A 23,578-nucleotide genomic window follows, 5' to 3' on the forward strand; every position below is an offset into this window, starting at 1 on the left:
AGCACTGAGACAATTTCCTGCCACACAGGAAATGAAAGAGCGGTGAGACGGCGGGAGAAGCTGCGGCTGCTTTGTTCTCCCTCTGCTGCAGCTTTATGAACTGATTGCAGGTGATACCTTCCTCCGTCTCCTCCGTCTCCCATCAGAGACGGGAGGACGGGGAGGACGGGGGAGGACGGGGGGGGGCGGGGGAGGACGGGGGGGGACGTCCGTCAGACACATTAAAGCAGCTGAAGTGACATTTGAGGGAAGACGTGTTTCAGCTCGGTGACATTTCTACACAGATTCATGAATTTAAATCAAAATAAATTCATCTTTAGATCTTCAGTCACATTTCATCGTTCGATTCATGTTGAGTTTTAAAGGAATATTTTCATTTCTTTCTTTTCTCAGCAGAAGTGAAATGAGCTGATTAACATGAAAACAATAATTAAACGGGGGGGGGGGGGGGGGGGGGGGGGGCAGTGACGAGGGCGGGGCTGGTTTGACCTTTGGAAGAGAGGAGGAGGAGTCAGGTTTATATTTTAGTTCAGCCTTCATCTGCATTTTAAAGGACTGATGCAAAAATCTTCCTGAAGGTTTTATCCACTTGTTTCTGAAGAACCCTTTTTGTTAAGGCTTCTTTATAAGACTAAAGGTTCCTCTAAGAACCCTTTCAAATCCCAGAAGAACTCTTTTGTCAAGGCTTTTTTGTACCATAATATAAAGAGGTCCTTGGTAGAACCCCCTGAGTGTGTTCTGCATACAACACCTAGAATATGTGAAAGTTCTTGACAGAACCCCCTGAGTGTTCTACATAACATCCTTAGAATGTACAGAAGTTCTTTTTAGAACCGTTCTTTCTGAGAGTGTTTGCAGGTAGAACTGGAAGCAGTTTGTTTATAAGAAAAAGTAAAAACGTTCCTGAAATGGTTTTATTGCCCAAAGAGTTCAATCGATTACATGAAAAGAGCAGAAATCACAGATGGTTAAAGAACCTGTAGAACAACACGGCAGAACTCTGTCAGAGCTTCTGTTCTTTAAAGCTGTGAGCGGCCACAGTTTCACTCCAAAACATCCTCAGTTTATTTCTGCAGTCTCGTCTGATTGATTACAGATATCTGATCACCTCATCAATAAACAGGTTGATTTCTCCGTCAGTCACTATGGACTGAAACTGTGGAACCACTGTGTCACACTGGAACAGCAGAACATGAGGTCTGATTCAAAAAGGTGCTTGGTATGTTTTAAAGGAACATTTTCACATTTTCAAAACATTTGTTTTCTTACTGAGAGTTCAAAGAGTCGATGTTTACTGAAGGCCTTAAATATCTTTTAGTTTTGGTTTTAAATATTGATAAATTAATTGTGATTTATTTAGACTGTTCTGTGTGTTTAGACTAGTCTAAATTAAAGTTTCAGTTCAGTTCACAGTCCTGTCCTGTAATCAGGTGTTAGTGTTTGATATCAGCGTCATTGTTTACTGATCACTCAGCCATATCAGAGCTGGATTAGCTTCATGCTAACAGTACATTTGGATGAGCTTCTTGTGAATGCTAACACAACACTTCCTGCTATTACACTTCAGAAGGCTTTTATTGTGAAGCAGCCACAGGAAACAATATTTAACTTAAAATGGTATTTTGACACATTTCAACTTCAACAAATATTTTGATTTGATAGGATTTACATTAATTGTTCAGCTCTAGCTGCCATAAACTGGAATTGTCCTTTGATTTCATTTCAGTGTAAACAATCCACTGCAGAATAAAACTTAATCTTCTCATTTCACTCCCAGCAAGAAACCAGATTATTTGCTAAAATGTGTCACTGTTCCTTTAAGTGAATAAAACGACCTGTTGGGTTCATCAGCATTAAAATATAAAAAAACACAAATCAACATGTTCGTCACTCAGCAGGGCAGAGCGACGCTCCAGCGGCCACGTTCACGTCTTCTTTTATTCCACTTCAGATGGATCGATTGATCAGATATCAGGTGATTAATACTGACAGGAGAGGTTAGAACAGTTTGATCGCAGACGCAGCAGCTTCAGCGCCGTTTGACTGGAAAACACGCAGCCAATAAAACATCACGTTGACCCGGTGACACAGCGACCAGCTCCACCCATCTGAAGCTCCATCCAGACACGTTCAACATCAGCTCCACCTGTTTTTAGAAAAAACGCACCAACTGATCAGACGCTTTTCAGCTTGATCAGCTGATCAGGTTCAGATGTATTTGAGTGTGTGCTGATCAAATCAATCTGTTTGATTGTGGAATAATTATTGTTGGATTTATCTCTAGTTAAAAATCAGGTGAACACAGGAGGAGCACAGGAACCGACGCGTGCTCTCATTGGACGTTACTTTGATGTTTTAGTTTGGACCGTGTCTCATCTGCAAACATGGAGGGGGCGTGGCTTATGACCTACACTGCAGCCAGATGTTCTGGACTCACTGTTGCATTCAATGCTGAATGTCTGTTGTTGGTCATGTGCGCCCCGTGGCGTTTGCCTTACGGCATTCGCCCCGTAGCGTTTGTCCTGTGGCGTTTGCCCCATGGCGTTCGCCCTGTGGTGATCGCCTCGAGGTGTTCGCCCTGTGGTGTTCACCTCATGTCGGTTGCCCCATGGCGTTCGCCCCATGGTGTTCACCCCGTGGCGTTCGGCCCATGGCGTACCCCCCAAGGTGTTCGCCCCATGGTGTTTGGCCCACGGCGTACCCCCCTGTGGCGTTCTCCCCTGTGGCGTTTGCCCCGTGGCGTTTGCCCCGTGGCGTTTGCCCACATGGTGTTCGGCCCATGGCGTACCCCCCGACCTCGCCCTGGTGTTTGGCCATGGCATACCCCCCGAGGCGTCTGTCCTGTGGTGTCCGCCCCGTGGCGTAACCCCCGAGGCGTTTGCCCTGTGGCGTCTGCCCCGTGGTGTTTGCCCTATGGCGTCCGCCCCGTGGCGTTCGCCCTGTGGCGTAACCCCCGAGGCGTTTGCCCTGTGGCGTTCACCCCGTGGCATCCACCCCGTGGTGTCCGCCCCGTGGCGTAACCCCTGAGGTGTTTGCCCTGTGGCGCCCGCCCCGTGGCGTCCGCCCCGTGGTTTCCGCCCCATGGCGTCCGCCCCGTGGTTTCCGCCCCGTGGCGTTCGGCCCGTGGTTTCGCTGTGTCTGAATGGAGCTTTAGAAAACATCGTTAACAGACAGAAGGAATGACTTTCTGACAATATGGTACAAGAAATTACAAAAATAAGATTCTGAATAATCTTAAATCCTTTTTTTACATTCTCCTCTTCTTCTTCTCCTCTGTTGTCATGACAACATGCCGCCGTCCTGCTGCTGACGCTCTGAGTCAGTCTCTCTGTTCACTACGATATGAAGGCAACTTTGCAGCTGTTGTGAGAGCTGGTTTCTCTCAAGTGTCCGTGGCCGTTGGAGCAGGCGGCGGCGGCGGCGGCGGCGGCGGCGGCGTCCGCTCGCTGTGTCGGTCTGAGAGTCGGAGGAGATCCAGACTGTGTCAGCTCAAAACCAGAACCCTCAGGGTCCAGGCCCAGGATCGCGCTGATGGAATGAGGCAAATCCTGAAGACAAGAAACGACACTTGGTCACTTCAAACATACAAACATTGATAGATGTGATTGTAAAAAACAGCTGATCCCTGGTGGAGCTCACAGACGACGCTTCACCTGGTTTCACTTTTGAACTTTGATCAATATTTTTCACCAATTTCTGACATTTTATGGACCAAATAATTAATCAGTTAGTGGAAGAATTATTGGCAGTTTGATCACAAGTTGAAAAAAGGTCCAAACATGTGAACGCAGGTGGAGAACAGGGACAGACGTCCCGTGTTTGGACATATTTTTCGACTGATGAGACTGACAGGTGATTGTAAGCAGGTGTGATGTGACGGATGTTGAACGTACCTTACAGTTCTGTACCTGCAGACAGATCCCCTCTGCTTTCTGCAGGATCTCCTCAACGTCCAGTTTCATTGAGAGCTCATTAATGTGCTGCAACAACAGAGAAACACAACCATGTTGATGTTATTGCTCCACACAGAGCTAACGTGCTACAAGCTAACAGCTGATGGCGGTCCAGCAGCAGGCCTTCAGTCTCCTCTCAGCTCACCTTGAGGATCTCATTGAAGCCGTAGTTCTCCTCCATGATCTTCTGTTTCTCTGAGTCCAGGATGGCGCAGCAGACCAGCAGGTGGAAGTTCTGACAGGGGAGACCCGTCCACATCACCTGAGGACGACACACAGGTACAGCACCAGTCAAAAGTTTGGACACACCTTCTCATTCAATGGTTTTTCTTCATTTTTATTATTTTCTACATTGTAGATTCATACTGAAGACATCAAATCTATGAAGGAACACGTATGGAATTATGTAGTAAACAAAGAAGTTATTTTAGATTCTTTGAAGCGCCTCCTTTTGCTTTGATGACAGTTTTGCTTCATGAGGTCGTCACCTGGATGGTTTTCCAACAGTCCTGAAGGAGTTCACAGAGGTGCTGAGCTCTTATTGGCTGTTGTGTCTTCACTCTGTGGTCATTTGTGGAAGTAGGGTTGGTACAGTCTGACTACTGTTATAATCCATATTATGACAACAACAGTCCATCATTACTTAAAGACATGAAGGTCAGTCAAACCAGAACATTTCAAGAACTTTGAATGTTTCCTCAACTGCAGTCGCAAAAACCATCAAACACTATGATGAAACTGGTTCTGATGAGGACCGGTCCAGGAGAAGAAGACCTCTGCTGCAGAGTTACCAGCCTCAGAAACAGCAAATTCACAGAACCTCAGACTCGAGCCCACATGAATGTTTCACAGAGTTCAAGGAGCAGACACATCTGAACATCAGCTGTTCAGAGGACACTGAGTGAATCACACCTTCATGGTCGAATAGCTGCAAAGAAACCACCACTGAGGAAGAACAACAAGAAAAACAGAACTGTTTGGGCCAAGAAACACAAGAAATGGACATCAGACCAGTGGAAATCTGTACTTTGGTCTGCTGAGTCCAGATTTGAGATTTTTGGTCCCACCATGTCTTTGTGAGACACAGAAACGGTCAGTGGATGTTTTTTACGTGTGTGGTTCTCAGCATGGCTCCCACAGCATCCTGCAACCACATGACATCACATCTGGTTTGCACTCAGGTGGACCATCATTTGATTTTCAACCGGACAGTGAGAACAAACACACCTCCAGGTTATGTCAGTGATATCTGACCAAGAAGGAGAGTGATGGAGTTCAGATGACCTGGCCTCCACAATCACCTGACCTAAACCCAGCTGAGATGGTCTGGGTAAGTTGGACCACAGAGTGAAGACACAACAGCCAATAAGAGCTCAGCACCTCTGTGAACTCCTTCAGGACTGTTGGAAAACCATCCAGGTGACGACCTCATGAAGCAAAACTGTCATCAAAGCAAAAGGAGGCGCTTCAAAGAATCTAAAATATAAAACATATTCTGGTTTGTTTAACACTTCTTTGTTTACTACATAATTCTAAATATTCTAAATATTCAGTTTTATCCCACGTGTCACATAGACAAGCTTCATTCTTGAACTTCCTGTCCATCGGCTCATTCATTGGTTTCAAACCTGCGGTCCTGGCCCCCCTCAGGAGGCTGACAAAAATCTCAGGGGGTCTGAGGTCATCGAAATGTGCTTTACATATTTGTCTCGTTATGTTTTGGCATCATTTCCATCTTGTTACATGCTTTTTCATCTCCTAATGTTTTTTTTATTGTTTTCATCTTGTTACTTTTTTACATTTTTGTCCGGTAACTTTGTTTTTCATCTTGTTATGTACTTCACAGAGTTAGTTAAATTTTATTTTCCATCTCGTCCCGTCTGTCCTGTCTGATGTCCTCTGATGGATCCACCAATCGTCTTTTCTATGTCTTATTGTTCTGCCCATTTAGGTTGAAATCAGTCTTGATGTTGGAAGGCGGCGCACAGTTCAGATATTTGTGTTCAGAAAAATAAATACTCGAGTAAAGTAAAGATACCTGAAAACTTAAAATACAGTAAACAACTAAACACAGTTTATACAACAGTCTATTTAAAAAGGTGGAGTGGAACCAGTCGTCTACATAATGATGGAAACTTTATCAGTGACGTTAATATTTGCAGTAAATCATGAGAACAAATCACTTTTTCTTTTGATGTTTGTGTCTCTTTTCTTAAACAGATGAAGGAGAAGCTCCAAGTTAAAAAGGTTGTAAACCTTCAATGAACCAACTGTTGCAGCTCTAAGATGTTTGAGATATGAGATGAAGATGAAGATGAAGATGAAGATGAAGATGAAGATGAAGATGACGGTGTGGGTCCAGGTGGAGTGAACTCACCTCCCAGAGTCTGAGGACATCCTGGAAACTGAGCTCCCTCTTGAATCTGATCAGCAACCAGCGGAAACAGAAATACAGATAACCTGAATCCTGAGACTCTGCAGAGAAAACACACAAACACAAAGTGTTTAATTATCTCACACACACACACACACACACACACACACACACACACACACACACACACACACACACACACACACACACACAGTCAGAGTTCAGAGGAAGAAAAACACTTTAAAGTAACAGAATGACTGTTGACTTTGTTGTGTTCACATGTAAAACCTCATCAAAGCTCAACACATTTACAGAAAACTGTTTCAACATAATAATCACGCAGACGTGTGTCTGTGAGCAGAGCAGGTTAATCCTACAGTAACTAAATAAAAGGACATTTACTGCACATGTAAAATGATATTTTGTTGAACTGCATGTGCTTCTAAATGTTGCAGCTGAATGATGCTGATGTTTGTTTATAGAAACAGATCAGCTGATAAAAACTCATAAACATAAACAGTCCTGATCATCTCCAGTCATTATTTATAATGTGATTAAACACACTGACCTAATAGTTTACTTCATTGTTTCTGTGAACCTGAGATAATTGTTTTGTTTGACAGCGTTGCTGCCCTGACATTTGACTTTTGTGACCCCAAGAACTAAAAAAGACTGGAGACCAAGTGGCCCCGCCCCTAAAATCATCAAATTCAAGACCTGGTCAGGATACAGAACCATGTTTTATAGTGTAGTAACTCAGAGTGCGAAGACAAACTGGTTAACAGCCTCAGAGGTGACATCATTTTCATCTCCTTACATACTTTACTTTTTTACGTCTTATACTTGTTTTCGTCTTACGTCTTTTACTGTGTTTTTGGTCTCGTTACGTACTTTACCTCGTTTTCATCTTGTCTTTTCCGTTGTTTTTCATCTTGTTACAGTTCCACATCATTTTTGCCTAATTACTTTGTCTTATTACATTTTTACATCATTTACATCTTTATATGTCTTTTATGTTATTTTTTTGTCTTCTTATGTTTTTTACTTTGTTTTCATCTTGTTGCGTACTTTTACCTAACACAACAGGAAAGGTTGGGTTTTTTTTACGTTGTCTCTGTCTCGTCCCGTCTGTCCTGTGTGACGTCCTCTGATGGATCCACCAGTCAGTCGTCTTTTCTGTGTCTTATTGTTTCATCCATTTAAGTTGAAATCAGTCTTGATGTTTTAAAGCGGCGCACAATGATGCAAAATAACAATAATCAATAATTCACCTCAGATTCATTAAAACTACAGAAACAGGTCCGTTTAGAAAATATGAGGAGGAGAAAGTTCAGATATTTGAGTCCAGATGTAGAAAAATAAAAACTCAAGTACAGACCCCTGAAAACTACTAAAGTACAGTAACTGAGTATTTGTACTTAGTTACGTCCCACCTGACGGAGGACAAGTTGATGGACCAGAACGAGGACTGTATGTGTAATGTGTCTGAATGTGTGACACACTTGTTGTTCGGGTTCTTCAGAGCGTCGTGCAGCTCATTGATCAGGTACTAAACTGTTCCTGCTCGTGTTTCATACCGAGGTAGTTCCAGAACGCCAAGTCCAGCAGTCTGAGCAGAGTACTGAGCTGGATCAGCTGAGTCTTCATCCCCTGCATCTGCTCCTCAAAGTTATGGTGCTGCACACACACACACACACACACACACGCGCACACGCACACGCACACGCGCACACGCACACGCACGCACACACACACACACACACACACACACACACACACACACACACACAGACACACACACACACACACACACACACAGACACACACACACACACACACACAGACACACACACACACACACACACACACACACACACAGACACACACACACACACACACACACACGTTTGTTGTCAGGAAAGCGGGTCAGAAATCTGTTTATCATCAGATTGATCATTAGTTGAAAAATAGGTCCAAAAAATTTTACTCATCAGACAAGAAATAAAATAAAATACTAAAATAAAGAATGAAAAAAAAACCCAGTAGAATCAACGACTCACCATCTGGTCCATGAAGGAGACAAAACACCAGAAAGCGTCCACCTCGTTCTCCATCACGTAGAGGATTGGAGACAGCAGGTCGCTCATCCCCTGAACGTAACCTGAACACGACACAAAGAGCTCATGAATACATACAAAGATCATCTAAATATTACTACAAGTTTAACGGAACATCATCAAATTAAACCTAACTGGATGTATTATTTACTTAAAGGAACAGGGACACATTTTGGGAAACAATTTGTTCTTTTTGTCTGAAGTTCAATGAGGAGATTTACAGGTTTAATCTTCAATATGTTAAATATATTCAAGTTCATATTTATACTGAAGGAACAATCAGATTAAAGGAAAATTCTAGTTTATAAGAAGTTGAGTCACACATTCCAAACCATGTTCTGCCAAAAACAAAAAATATTCATAATTAATAAATAATAATGATATTAAAAATTATTAATACCATCGCACCAATTCAATTTTTTGGGAAAATGAAAAATTATTGCATATTTGATCACTAGTTGAGCACACGGCTCCATCTGTTTTAACATCTGGACATATTTAATTGACAAGATTGAGACAGGATCTATTTTTCACCATTTTCTGACATTTTATGGACCAAACAACTATTTTTTTAATTAAGAAAAATTTGAATTGCGGAAATGAACAGATTAATCGACAATGGAAATAAACATGGTAACTGGCGTATGTCCATGTTTAGTTCAGTTGGCAGAGCGCCTGTTTAGTTCAGTTGGTAGAGCGTCTGTTTAGTTCTGTTTAGTTCAGTTGGCAGAGCGTCTGTTTAGTTCAGTTGGTAGAGCGTCTGTTTAGTTCAGTTGGTAGAGCGTCTGTTTAGTTCAGTTGGTAGAGCGTCTGTTTAGTTCTGTTTAGTTCAGTTGGCAGAGCGTCTGTTTAGTTCAGTTGGTAGAGCGTCTGTTTAGTTCAGTTAGCAGAGCGTCTGTTTAGTTCTGTTTAGTTCAGTTGGCAGAGCGTCTGTTAAGTTCAGTTGGCAGAGCGTCTGTTTAGTTCAGTTTAGTTCAGTTGGCAGAGCGTCTGTTAAGTTCAGTTAGCAGAGCGTCTGTTTAGTTCTGTTTAGTTCAGTTGGCAGAGCGTCTGTTAAGTTCAGTTAGCAGAGCGTCTGTTTAGTTCTGTTTAGTTCAGTTGGCAGAGCGTCTGTTAAGTTCAGTTAGCAGAGCGTCTGTTTAGTTCTGTTTAGTTCAGTTGGCAGAGCGTCTGTTAAGTTCAGTTAGCAGAGCGTCTGTTTAGTTCAGTTTAGTTCAGTTGGCAGAGCGTCTGTTAAGTTCAGTTAGCAGAGCGTCTGTTTAGTTCAGTTTAGTTCAGTTGGTAGAGCGTCTGTTTAGTTCTGTTTATTTCAGTTGGTAGAGCGTCTGCTTCATGTTCTGAGGCTGTCAGTCCTCTGGTTCTGGTTCGACTCTCGCCTGTGGCCCTTTGCTGCTTGTCATCCCCTCCCTCCCTCCTTTCCTGTCTACTCTTCAGCTGTTCTATCAAATAAAGGCAAGAAAAGCCCAAAAACATAACTTAAAAAAAAAGTTTTTAATAAGAGACATCTGAAATGTATTAAAAGAAAAGTCTGAGCTGTTTGAAAGAGTATCGTCTGCATAAATGATTATACGGTGAGTCCGTACGCTCCACCTGTTTTCACATGTTTGGATCTAATTTTCAACGAACACGCAACAACTTTTACTCATCGGACAGGAAACACTTCTTACAAACAGTCTGATCTGCAAATTAAAGATGAGAATCACCAACACTGACGATAAAATCTCTTTAAAACCAACCAGTAACATTTTGATAGTGGTCTAATTTTACTGATCCACAGTGATATGAAGAGCTGAAGGCGTCTCACCGAGGTCGAAGTCATACATGCAGTACGTCATCAGGATGTCGTGGAGGAGGACCAGACCCGGGTTATCGATACCTTCGTAGAACCGGTTCGTTCTGTCTGTCCGGTTCACATCTTTCTCTGAAAAGAGCGACAGACGAGACGTCTGCTGGTTTAATCCCAAAATACTGTCACAAAGACAGTTTAACTCAGGATTCCTGCACCACAGTCAAATTCAAACACTTTTCAAGGTGCTTTTTCAAACCCCTTTCAGCAGCGATACACACAATCAAAATGTTAGAAAAAAGTGGAACCACCATCACTTAGAACGTGGAGAGGGGAGTTATTGACGTGTTGGTCAGGAGAGGCTGACATTTATAACTGAAGGTAAACAGTTTGTTTGTATTTAGAACTCATTTATGTCCTTCTTTGAAAATGAAACATGTATTACTGACTGAAAACAAACCAGAGCTGCTGATTTCACTACAGATCAAAGAGAAAAATATCTATAAAATCAAATATTTACGTGCGACTTTCCCCGTCATCATCATGTTTTTCATCCTGCCGTCTCATCCAAATAAATAAAGAAATAAAGTCTGACAATTTGTCTCACCGATCAGACTCCTGTAGTCTCTCAGTCTGGAGTTTCTCCTCTCTTGTTCCTCACTGACCGACTTCCACTGCAGCTTCATCCTGAAGTATTCATCACTGACAGCAAGGAGACACTTCACATCAGTATTATAAACTGTCATTACACCATGAGACGAGCTGTGCTCTCAAAGATTCGTCCTGCCACAGTCTTGTCACCTGAAACATTGGTCCAAACGTGAAAACAGGTGGAGCGCATGGACGTACCTCTTTTCACATGTTTGGACCTATTTTTCAACTACTGATCAATGTGGCAATAATTTTTCCACCTTTCAGAAGTTTTTGTGGATGAAAACAGACAGCGACGACTTTACGAGGAACTCCTGTCCACTGATTGGCTGATCAGATATCTGCCCTAACCAGCAGGTGTTCAGGTGTTCCTAATAAAGTGGCCACTGAGCGATAAAGTGAAGGTTCGTACGTTTTGGCTCTGTGCAGAGCTTTCCTCTCCTCCAGCGTGCTGTCCCACGGAAAATATCCCAACAGAAACTTCCAGGCTTCCTTCCTCACGGCGTGACACAGACCCTGCAAGTCACATGACACGACACGACACACACGCAAAATGAGAAACATGCAGAGTCATCAAATACACCTCATGATAAACATGATGTGTCATTTTTTATCAGGTTCACTCAATAAATTCATCAGTGTTTTATTGGGTCTGATTTTATTTGTTGCCAAGTAAATCAAAGACTATAGAAGAAATGTTTGATTTTTATCTACAGCACGTTTTATCAAGCTTTAAAATGTGTATATTGTTTTACTGCTGAGAGAATAAAGCCTACAGTAAATTGTCTCATTTATGAAGGAGGCTAAAATGTTTTATATTGATTTCCTCATGAGAGGAAATAAAAACAATAAGATGACCCGTTAACTCGACCTAAATATATTTATTTCTCATTTATTAAGAATTAACACTGTATGTTTTCAATGACACGTGTGACAATAATAAAAGGTGATGAAATGTTTGTTTATGCACAAATGAACTCTTCCTAGGATTTATTGGTAAGCTTTATTATGACCTGGCCCTTCACTAAGCCCCACCCCTCCTGAGTTACTGTTGCTGCGTCTGACAAACTGCAATTCTTGTACTGCATTTATTCAGTTTACAGTGAGAACGGCGGAACATTTAACATCAAAATTGTCAGTATGGGGTTCTCCCATAACTCAGTTGGTAAAGCGTTTGTCCCCTGTACTGAGGCTGTTGGTCCTCTGCAGCAGTCGCTGGTTTAAATCCCACCGGTGACCCATTCGCTGCACGTCATTCCTCCTCTCTTTACCCCCTTTCCTGTCATATCTTCAGCTGTCTTTATCCAATTAAAGGCAAAAGCCCAAAAAAATCATCTTAAAAAAATTGTCAGTATTTGTAAAATAAAGACTCACAAGCAGATTTCATAAGTGTAGCTGACTGATGTAAGCTAATGCTAATGCTAACTCGACTTGAATCAGCTGATGTTTTAATGTTTCCATCTGACACGTTTTAAAACAAGAACCTGTGAAAGTGTTTATGTAAAGTTAGCTAACAGCTGTGTACATGATATAACATTAATGCTAACAGACTGAGGCTAAAGCTAGCTTACATCTCAGCTAACATTGGTCAGATGGTGAAATACAGCAGGTATATCTACATGATAGATGACAGAAATACACTCGTTAACGTGGGAAAAGGAAGAGCAGGGACTCGATTAGTGCAGCGGACCTTGAGACGGGTCACCCAGCCAGACCAGCTGGACCACGATCACCACAGGAAGAGAGCCGGGATAAGAGCTAAGCTAACCCGGCTTAGACCTGAGACAGTGAGCCAGAGAGAGATGCATCTTTGACTCTTCATCAGTCCTCATCCTCTTCCTCAAACCCCCACAGAACAAATACAGATGCAGTGGATCTAATGAGTTTGTCTGCAGGTAAAGTTAAAGCTAGCATCAGTTAGCCAGACATGCTAACATTTGCTGCTTATGTTAGAGAGATGAAGACAGAGTTTAATCCATTCACCTCACATGTGTTGTGTGTCCTGCACACCTTCAACATGAAGGGACATGGAAAGCTTGGCAGCTATAGTTACAGTCGCTAAGCAATGATTGGACTGTTGCGGTTTGGAGGTGGGGCTTAGTGAAGAGTCATTTGGGTGGCGACGGTCTTTCAGTTTTAAAAAGTGGCTAAATAAATAAAAAGTCAAACTTGCCCCTTTAAAGATGACGTGTTTGAGGTGTGTGATGTTGACCATCCTCCCCTCCGCGTCCTGGTGTTTGGTCCAGTCGTCTGCTGACAGCGGTTCCCTCCTGGTCACCTGAGGCCTCGTTCCCAGGTCGATCTGACACACACACACACACACACACACACACACACACACACACAGTCACGACTAACACATCCTTCCGTCACAGAAAATTGGTGTATCTTGATAACAGTTTAGGAAATGAATGTTGTTACATATTAACGTGGCGTTGCCTCACCCTGGTGATGACCTCGAAGCCCGGCTCCTCCTGCTGGTTGATCTCCAGGCCCGGGATGACCTCACCCAGTAGGTCAGCCACCTCCTCCGGGGGGCGCTGGTGCTGCTCCTCTGTGCCCCGGAAAGCATCAAAGATGTAGTTGGTGACTTTGGAGAATCCGCCCAGCGTGGTGACGTACGGGTCCTTTCTGAACTTCTGCTGGAGACAAACACACAGCTCGCTCCTCAGAGTTCATCCAGGGAGCAAAACTCACTTTTTCCTTTTGTGCACCGGCAGAACAGCTTATTAATTCATCTTGCCCCACCCTGTCAATTGAAAAATAGGTCCAAACATGTGAGAACAGGTGGAACACACGGACGTTCCACCTGTTCTCACATGTTTGGACCTATTTTTCAACCAGTGATCAAACTGGCAATAATTTTTCCACTAATTTATTAGTTGTTTTTTGTCAGAAAATATAGAAAAATTAACCCTGTCACAATCCTGTCAATTGAAAAATAGAAGAATAGAACAGAGTAGATCTTCATGCTGTAGTTTCTTACATGCACGAGGCCGAAGTTGTTGTCATCCAGCAGGTTCTCGAAGGACTGAGACAGAGCTTTGTTTGGCGTGCTGACCAACAGACACGTTTCATCATCCGGAGCCCTAAAAACACAAAAAACTGACATTCAACATTCACACATCAACTGTCTCTGACTTCAGTTAATGACAGACTGTTTATCTGATGGAAGTTTGTTTTCAAAAAATAAGTCACACGATTCAACTGACAAACTGAGAACTGACTTTGATTCAAATGATTTGAATCAAAGCTGCTCTTGTTCTTATTGGCTGATACTCATTCTTATTAATCACCTGATTGCACGTCGTTCTACTCAATCACTTCTTCAGAGAGGCAAAATTTTAAAAAAGTTAAGTGCAAAGGAGTCTGATGTGAAGCTTTTCCTCTGCCTGACCTGTAAAGTGAAGAATTTAAATGTGGAAAACATTTAAAGTTTTCATTTCTCCCACTTTATTTAGAGAAAAGACACATCATGTACAAAAAAACAAAGCAGCTTCATAAACTCAGATTAAACTAAATTCTGTCTGACTGAACAGACTGAGATCAAACTTTTAAAAATAATAAGTGTCTCTGCGCTTCATAACAGACTCAAGCAATGACAAGCAAAACAACCATTAATTTAGAGTTTTTGTTAAAAATAAAATCTTCACCACATCTCTGTGGAGTGTCAAACACACAAAGACAGGGACTTCATGGTGCATTCAGGTGCACCTCGTAAACTCAGAAATCTCTACGTGAGAGGCCACAAAGGTTGTTAAAATCTTGAAAGTTTATGTTTTTTCTTATTTTCCTTTTTTGAAATGTGTCAGCCTCCATCTGTCATGACGTCTATATTTTAATAATTAGACACTAAAAATCAATACAATGTTCCAATCATTTCTACATAGGCAGATCTTTAAAAATCTGGTCAAACTCTGTTTCTATTCCTGCACAACAGATCCTTAAGAACTTCTGCGATGTGAGTCGACTGACAGAAAATTATCCAGCAGTTATTTTGATGATCAATTAATGATGTGGAGTCATTTTTAGAGAAAACAAAATATCCCACAGTTCCCAGGTTCAGTGAAAGAAGATGTTCTGGTCTGATCACAGTAAACTGGATCTCTTTGGGTTCTGGACTGTTGATGAGACGAGAAAAAAGACATTTTAAAGTGTCTAAAATGTGTATTTTAATCATCTGAGCTGTCGGTGTGCGCTCTCATCGCATTGATGCTTTTCACAATAAAAGCTGTAAAAAGTGGCCGTCCAGCAGAGACATACTGACAGATGGACGGCGACTCAGTGGTCTGAAACTGTGAGTCGACGTCTTCACTCATCTTTTTCTTTGATCTCTGCCACATGTAAATAAAAGATGATGCAGCCAATCAGGAGGCAGGCGGTCAGCAGACGTCACCGTGTGAAAATATCCGGTACTTAAAGCAGACGGTTTCATTATGAGCGTCTTCGATAAGAACTTTAATAACAGCTATCTGCTGTGAGATCAAGGAGACGCTGTCCTCGTCCTCAGGACACAATAATCTGAGCTAATAAAATGTGTCCACTGAGGCGACACACACCAACACACACAATCACTCTGCACGTGTGTAATTAACACAATTTAACATAAAAGCAACACAAGTGAACAACAATTAAAGAATACTGATTGTTCCTCTGAGCACAAACAACCAAAATCTGCACAGCCTCCACCAAACTGTACAGGTCAATATATGGATTATTGATAAAATATCTCATTGTATTCATAGTTTGAAAAAGTACTGATTGTCTATTAGTTGTTTGGTCAATAAATTATCAGATATTAATGAAAAATTAACCCTGTCACAATCTTATCAATTGAAAAATAGGTTCAAACGTGAAAACAGCCGGAGCCCTCCACCGATATGTTTGTTGTTGTGTTGTCGTGGTACTCACTCGCTGAGCAGAGCGAACCTCCTCAGGCTGTCCAGGAACTCGGTGCTGCCGCCCTGGTGGAAGTGCAGAGCAGGCAGGGACGTGGACTCCTTCAGTCTGAAGACCAGGAAGGTCCAACCCTCCTCCTTCACTGTGACGGACCGGAGGTCACCGACGCTGAAGGAGAACGCCCACCGGCTCCTCTCATGGCTGTGGTTCAGAGAGCCTGACAGATCGCACGGAGGGAACAGAACACATCATCATCGTCATCATCGTCGTCATCATCGTCATCATCATCAGGCCCAAACAGATCTTGCGGATCAGCTGCGATCCAGAACGATCAGATTGTTTTTGGTCATTTCTGTAGTCGACTCTACCGAGTTGAGACAAATTAAAATATCAGAGCAGAATCAGCAGATGATCAATATTATAGGCCTCTGATCGGGATGATCTGATGTCTCTCTGTGTAAACTTTATTAACACCTCGTCCCTGTGACGGTGAACTGTTGACGTGCTGCGAATGCATTTAAACATGTTTGTCAGGAAACACATTTTATTTCCTCCAAAACACATTTCTGACATGTCAGTTTTATATTTAATATCAGAGGCTGGTTCCTCAAATTTAATACGTTTCTGATTCCATTCATTATTGATCAACTTCAGGATGTTTCAGTACCAGTTTTACTTGGACATGAAAGAGATTCTAACAGAATTCCATTATTTGTAAGATTCTGTTTTCCTGTGAAACTCTGACCTTCACTCTGCAGGAGGGTGAGGAGATAATGACTGAATTTACAGTTTTGGGTGAACTATCCCTTTAAGTGTTGATAAGGCGTGCACCGTCCTCTGTCCACCTTCTGATAAAAGTCTAAATATAATATGTGATGTATGTATGAAGAAGACGGGGTCGGAGACGATATTCACAGCAGATGAAGAAGACGACTCACCTTCTCCGTTGGTGCAGCTCTTCTTCTTGAAGGACACGGCGTTGACCATGTCCCACTCTGTCTCGTAGCTCTGCTGTGTCTCCAGCAGCTGGTGGGACCTCTCACCTGAACACTGGTCCCACTCCATCACTGAACTGGAGTCCTGATCAAACACACACACACACACACACAGTGCTGGTTAAAATAAAGTGGAGAGTGAATCTGGATTAACTGTGGATTCAGATACACAGATTAGATTTTATGTCTCCTATAAATTCTCTATGATCTCACATGGATTTATGTTCCTGAATCAATTTAACTGCTGCTAACATTTGGTCCCTGATCAGGTCACATGATATGTTCTTTATTTCTACTGTCAGGTTCCACTGACTCGCTGTTTACAGATCTATAGTGTTCTACAGTGTTCTAAAACCCGCGCATTCTTTTGTTCTTTTGCTGTGTTTTCTTTTCTGTTGTTGCATTGCTTGTTATTTTGTTTTGTTGTTGTGCCTGTTTGCTTTTTGTTGTTTTTTGCTTGTTTTTTTTGGTTTTGTTGTTTGTTGCTGTGCGTGTCTCTGGTCGTTTGTTCCTTTGTTGTTGCTGTCCGTTCATCACCCGCCCTCGTCTGTGTTCCACACCATGTCTTTTATGTTTCATGTTTGTTGTGCGTGTCTCTGTCTTTAAACTTCTGATTAACTTTTAATCTTGACACTGTTTTCTTCCAGACACTCTTCCTGTTTCTCAGAATTTACTCCTGATCATTCGCCTGATTAAATAAAGGTCAAATAAAATAAATAAAATGTGGAATACTTTTCTCATGATGATGATGATGATATTTTTGTGTTATTAAAGTTATCAAAATATAATGTGTTTAGAAACAATGAAATATGAACATTTAATCATATTAAAAGCACTGAAACTATTAATTATTTATTGTTCTGCCTGAACTTTGCCTTGCAGCACAGCAGAACCAGACAGTGTTCCACAGTTCCTTTCCTGTTCCAGCACAGTGTGCCGGTTGTTAAAAAACAAAATGATCTCGTACTGAAGTTTCAAATTCTGGTTCTTATAAATACTTAAACTAACTGCTGTGTGTGTGTTTAAACAAAGAGAGACAAACCTTTCCAGCACACAGCATGTTGGACGGGTCCACTGTGTCCTCCAGAGGTCTGTACTCCACAACGACTTCAGCATCCTGACAGAGTGACGACACAAAAACACATCAGCACAGACACACCATCGATCCCCAGGACGTTACAGACTACGATGTAAAAAAAAGTATAAAGAGATAATATAACAACAATAACAAATAAGAAGTGTGTACAGGTGCATGTGTCTTATCTACAATATATAATCAATCATCATGATCATATTCTGGTGAAACACATTAAAACTAAAACTCAACTTTATGAAACATTAATAACACTGAACCAGCTGATTAATCACCGACAGGAAATGAACTGATAATCATTCTGATTATATAATCAATTAAACCATGGAGTCATTTTATAAACAAAAATCTCCTGCTGTCAACTTCTCATACGAATATTTGATTATTGTTTGTCCTGATTTATAGACTAGAGATGAAAACAATCAATGATCAACAAGAAACTTTAATCGATCTTCTATCAACATGTGAAACATGCAGCTAATTATATGTTCCGTAGGCTACACTCTTAGAAATATGGGTTCTAAAAGGGTTCTTCCTGAAAGGAAGTGGTTCTACCCAGAACTATTTGCTTCTGAAGAACTCTTTTTGAAAGAAAGGGTTTGTCAAGGGTTCTTTGTAAGACTAACAGTTCCATTTAGAACCCTTTTCATCCACAGAACCTTTTTTAGAAGAAAGGGTTCTGAAAGGATTGTTGAAATCCTTGAAGAACCCATCAAGGGGGGAACATAACAAGGTTCTCGGTAGAACCTCCTGAATGTGTTCTAAATAGAACCCTTGGAATATAACAATGTTGCCATTAAAACCTCCTGGTTGGATTCTTGTAAGAACCCCAAGAGAGGTAGAGAGGTTCTGGATAGAACCTCTAGAGAGTGCACCATAAAGGGTCCTCTGCAGAACCTCTCACAGGGGGTTCTAGGTGAAACCTTTCCCAGATGGTTCTGGTTGTAACCCTTTATGTTGGCTTCTAGGTAGAACTCTTTGAGAGGGTTCCAAGAGAACAGGTTCTCCTACATGGACCAGCTGAAGAACTCTATATGGTTCTAGTTATCAGCTTTATTTCTGAAGATGTATGTAATGCTGTCAGAGAACGTGGAACATGTTGCTGTGGAAATAAAGATTTGATAAATAAAACATTTAATATTTTGTCTGTCTGATTAATCAATTAATTGATAGTTAATATGGCCGATGATCGATCTGTAAATTAATCGATATCTGTTGTTAGTGGCAGCCTCACACTGATGTGTGATCTTTGAAACACAGAAACATTAACACGTGTTTTACCTTGTCAACGATCCTCAGAGACCCTGAAACGAGTAAATCCTGCTCGATGGCGTCCTCATCGCTGCTCGGATGGATGAAGACTCCTTCATGTTCAAATATGACCTGTGTGACAGACGGAACGTTAAGATCAGCTGCACGTCACGTTCTTCTTCTCATGTGTAACACGGTAGATTTCACGTCAGGATGCAGGATTTTCCCTGTAATGTCAGAGAACATCGAGTCTCTCCTGCAGTGAATTAACATCTGCCTACCTTTACTGTGAAGGCCCACTGACAGACAGAGACTATCAAAATAAAATACAATGCTCTTCAAAATGTTTCTCATTTTTTATAATGAGAATAATAAAACCTCAAACCTCCGTTTAAAATGTTAACTACACTGAGGTACATTTTTGCAGGTGATCTGGTGCTGCTGTCACATCTGGAGGTTACCAGCAGACGGTCCTCACTGACTGGATGTTTGCTTAAACCTCCTGCTGAGATTCACAAACACTGATGAGTCTTCATTTTCAGGAAAAGTGGACTCATCTGAGCAACTGACTGCAAACACGCAGGAGGAACAAACCGAAATTATTAAAAGGGACAGTTCACCCAAAAAATCCCCAGAAATCAAGAACCACTTCCTCAAGAAAATTCACACACCTTCTTGTGAGCAGTTTCACGGAGGAACTATTCTCTCTCTACTGAACTACACACACCAACCGAATCACTACACAGAGGGAAGTGTGCATCTACTGGACAAGAGGAGGTCGCCGTTAGTGTTCACATCCCGCGCTGTCACAGGCACAAGCCTCCCGTCCATGAGGGGATGTTACACGCTTCCTTCTGTGCACTTCCTACATGAAGCTGCTCACAGCGAGGTCTGTAGGTTGTCCTGTCTCACCAGCTCATGAGTTTCGTTAAAGAGAAGTTGCTGATGAGTTTTTCAAATGTTATTATTTAGTATAGTATTTTTGTCTCTTTGAGCTCCACAAGCTGAGTGTCATTTGCTTCCATTATATTGAAGACAAGTCAAATATCTCTAAAACTCACAGCTCAGACTGAAAACAGAAGCACAGGGAGGAGGAGAAATATGTAGTTTGGATTTTGGGTTGAACTGTCAGGCTCAGGAGCTCGCCTTATAAATAACATCTCAAATTTTTTGGGTTAATCCACGATTTATGGTATATATATCGATCTAGACATTTTCTCTAAGATAACATACTGTAAATTCTCAATTCTCACACTGGGTCATGACACACAGGTGGGACACAGGAGATTTTCTTTGGGTCACCACATAAATCAAAGACTGCAGAAGAAATTCAGCAAATTTAAGATTTATATCTGCAATACAGATTTTTGTTTTTTTTTTGGGGGGGGGGGGGGCTTTTATGCCTTTAATTGATAGGACAGCTGAAGATATGACAGGAATTGGAGAAACACAGCCGGAGACGCAGCAAAGGGCTGCATGCGGGAGTCGAACCTATGGCCGCTGCAGAGGACTCGCAGCCTCCATACATGAGGCACACGCTCTACCAAATGAGCTACCCAAGAGCCCTTGCAGTACAGCTTTTATAGTGTTTAAAATGCATATATTGTTTTACTGATGAAAGGAAAAAAACAAGAGCCTTTATACTTAAATGCTTTATTTATAAAGCATTTAATATGTGTATATGTTTCCATTAACCGCCTCAGGATAATATAAGGATGTGAAATTTGTAGTAAACATGGTCAGGAACATTCATTTATGGATAAATTACCTTTTACCTCCCAAGATTTATTGATAAGACTGATGGTGAATTGGGTCAAAATGTTTAAAAAGTGGGTCACCTGAAAAAAGGTTTTGGAAACACCTCTATAGAATATACTGCGATACAAAATCTAATAGCACTGTCTAAATACATTTATTGATATTGTAACAAAACTGAAAGAACAATGTTAAGAAAACATGAACACAGTAAGATTTTCTGCTCAATAATCATTAGTCATGTGGATATAATGATTGTTTTTTTCATGTGGATATAATGACTCGTGATAGAAAAACAAAAGATGACTTCACTGTAAAAATCAGGGAAATAAAACACCACATATAGTCTCATTTGAACATAAATATATAATATCCGTTGTCTTTAGATTAATGAACGTGATGATGTGCAGTTTAGCTCGAGCTTCAGAGCTGTGAACTGTTGTTTTCACAGAAAAAAAACACACCAGAAACTTTTGTTTGCTAGCGTTAGCATTTAGCACACACAGCTAACTGAACTTTATGGTGATGGTGACTTGGCAAAAAGCAGAAACGAGGTGTTTCAGTTGTTTCTGATGAGTCACTGTTCTGATAAACTGTCTGCTAGTTTAAAGACGAACTGCTGACCAGTTCAGACGGTTTTTCTTCTACTCCTCCTCCTCTTCCTCCTCAGGGCCCCACTGAGCTGTTTACAGCCGTCAGTTAGCTCCAATGCTAAGATGTCAATGTTAGCCTGACGTTAGCATTTGGCGTGAGGGGCTGCAGGTCGAGCTGTGCCTCTACAGGCTAACACACACACACACAAACACAGGTACAGGTGTGCAGGCGTACAGGTGAAGCCACAGGTGAAGTTAACATCAGACTGAGCTGCTGTCGTGGCATCTTGTCCTCTCTGTGCTCGTTGTGGCTACAACACAGTTAGCACAGCGGCTAACTTCAGCTAACTCATCAGCTGGTGAGCTAACAGCTAACAGAGCTGTGTGTGCGTGTTTTTGTGTGTCTGTAACACACACCGACTCATGTACATAAACATGGTTACACTTATCATCCTGGACACCGACACACTTTCAAGAGAAATCATGTTTTTACCTTCAGAACCGACTCCGCCGCCATGTCGCCTCCTCGCTCCACTGATGACGTCAGCAGCTCACGTGCCTGTCAACTTCCAAAACAAAATTGACAAGTCAGCTTCCGCTGGACAGCTCTACGCATGCGCACTGCGTCTTAACAGTTATTTTAACCATTTATAAAGAAAATGTGGCTCTATATTGTATATAACATATATATTAATAATGTAGTATACAATGAATATAGTGTAGTTCAGTCGTGCTTTTATTTTGGAGAGTCAGTTATTATTATTTTATTTAGTTATTATTTTTTAACTTACTGATTGTCTTAATGTCCATCCATCCATTTTCTGTAAACACTTATTCCTGAAGGGTCGGGGTGGAGTCTATCCCAGCTGACACTGGTTGAGAGGCGGGGTTCAACCTGGACAAGTCGCCAGTTCATCACAGGACTGACACACAGAGACAGACGACCACTGACACTCACACTCACACCTACAGACAATTTAGAGTCACCAGTTAACCTGCATGCATGTCTGTGGACTGTGGGAGGAAGCCGGAGAACCCAGAGAGAACCCACACAGACACGGGGAGAACATGCAAACTCTGCACAGAAAGACCCTGATCCAACAAGCTGGAGGATCGAACTCAGGACCTTGTTGCTGTGAGGCGGCAGCGCTGACCACTGAACCACCGTGACGCCCTGTTTAATACATCATAATAATCTGAGTGTTTTTGCTTCATGTAGGCTGTTTAGTTCTCAGTGTTCTTTTGTTTGTAGCGTTTGTGTGCTTAAATGTTGTGTTTTGTTGTGTGGCTGAAACAGTGTATGTCCTGGTATGTGAGAAGCACACAGGCAAAAGCACAAAAAATCCAAACGATAAACATAATAAGAGCAGGTAAAAGCACAAAGAACAGGAAAAATAAAACGAAACTAAAAGATCATTACAACATAATTAGAGGTTATAATTTACACTGTTTTAAGATCAGTGTGTTGGCCTCTGTGAAGAGAAACTTACACTGGATAATCAAACAAAACTGACAGAACAACTTGAAACGTAAGACATTTACTTTGTTTTTTAATCCTAGTTTTAGTTCCTGTCATCCAGTTATTGATCACTGATTCATTCAACCTTTATTTATTTCTCAGGAATTTATTGAAGGGTGGCCCTCATGTTCAGTGATGCCGAGATTAAATTAGGCAACAAAGCAGAAATACAATAGAAACAAAGCAAGAAAAGACAGAGAGATAAAATAAATAGCCAATAAGAAATGTACAATTGATTAATACAATTCCTAGTTGAAACGTGCATGTAAGAACACTGAGACTTGTAAGTGTGTTTTTAAAATCTCCCAAAGTCATCAAGGACTCTAAATTTAAAGTGCATTATTACATACTTATTCTCCGTGCGCATAGTCTCTCAGTTTTTCTGTTGCTTCTTTGCTCTGTAATTTCTTAATTTAAGGATGTTAAGGTTTTTTAAATAAAGCTGACAGTCCAATTGATCTTGTGAGAGTGATCATCTTAACCCAAAGCCTAACCAGGTGTTTTCTGTCCCTGAACATACACAGATAATGACCACAGCAACAATGACATCACCAAACATCATTTAATGACACAACCAGCACAACGACGAAAC

At 41.5% G+C, this 23,578-nt stretch overlaps 1 protein-coding gene across 1 annotated transcript; it reads right to left on the bottom strand.

Annotated features, from left to right (window-relative positions):
- Positions 1-3,163: 3,163 nt before the first annotated feature.
- On the bottom strand, positions 3,164-22,067 carry tbc1d15 (TBC1 domain family, member 15). Its single transcript, XM_084734558.1, has 17 exons — positions 21,961-22,067; positions 19,150-19,251; positions 17,818-17,892; positions 16,719-16,860; positions 15,793-15,997; positions 13,868-13,970; positions 13,326-13,523; positions 13,055-13,183; positions 11,294-11,397; positions 10,838-10,932; positions 10,249-10,365; positions 8,388-8,488; positions 7,905-8,004; positions 6,331-6,428; positions 4,099-4,215; positions 3,894-3,980; positions 3,164-3,548 (listed from the first exon to the last, which is right to left on the bottom strand). Exons 1-17 carry the CDS (start codon positions 21,982-21,984, stop codon positions 3,336-3,338), a joined length of 2,010 nt encoding a protein of 669 aa, XP_084590684.1. The 5' UTR covers positions 21,985-22,067; the 3' UTR covers positions 3,164-3,335.
- Positions 22,068-23,578: the final 1,511 nt, after the last annotated feature.

Source organism: Lutjanus erythropterus, chromosome 13 (genome assembly GCF_056507025.1).
Source record: "Lutjanus erythropterus isolate fLutEry1 chromosome 13, fLutEry1.hap2, whole genome shotgun sequence".
Classification (NCBI taxonomy): Eukaryota; Metazoa; Chordata; class Actinopteri; order Lutjaniformes; family Lutjanidae; genus Lutjanus; species Lutjanus erythropterus.

What these genes read in the sequence shown, in the direction of transcription:
- tbc1d15 (XM_084734558.1), bottom strand. Translation starts at nt 21,984, where the DNA reads ATGGCGGCGGAGTCGGTTCTGAAG. An exon ending in GAGCTGCACCAACGGAGAAG is followed by an intron (nt 15,998 to 16,718) that starts GTGAGTCGTCTT and finishes GCGATCTGTCAG; the next exon opens with GCTCTCTGAACCACAGCCAT. An exon ending in GCTTCGAGGTCATCACCAGG is followed by an intron (nt 13,184 to 13,325) that starts GTGAGGCAACGC and finishes TGTGTGTGTCAG; the next exon opens with ATCGACCTGGGAACGAGGCC.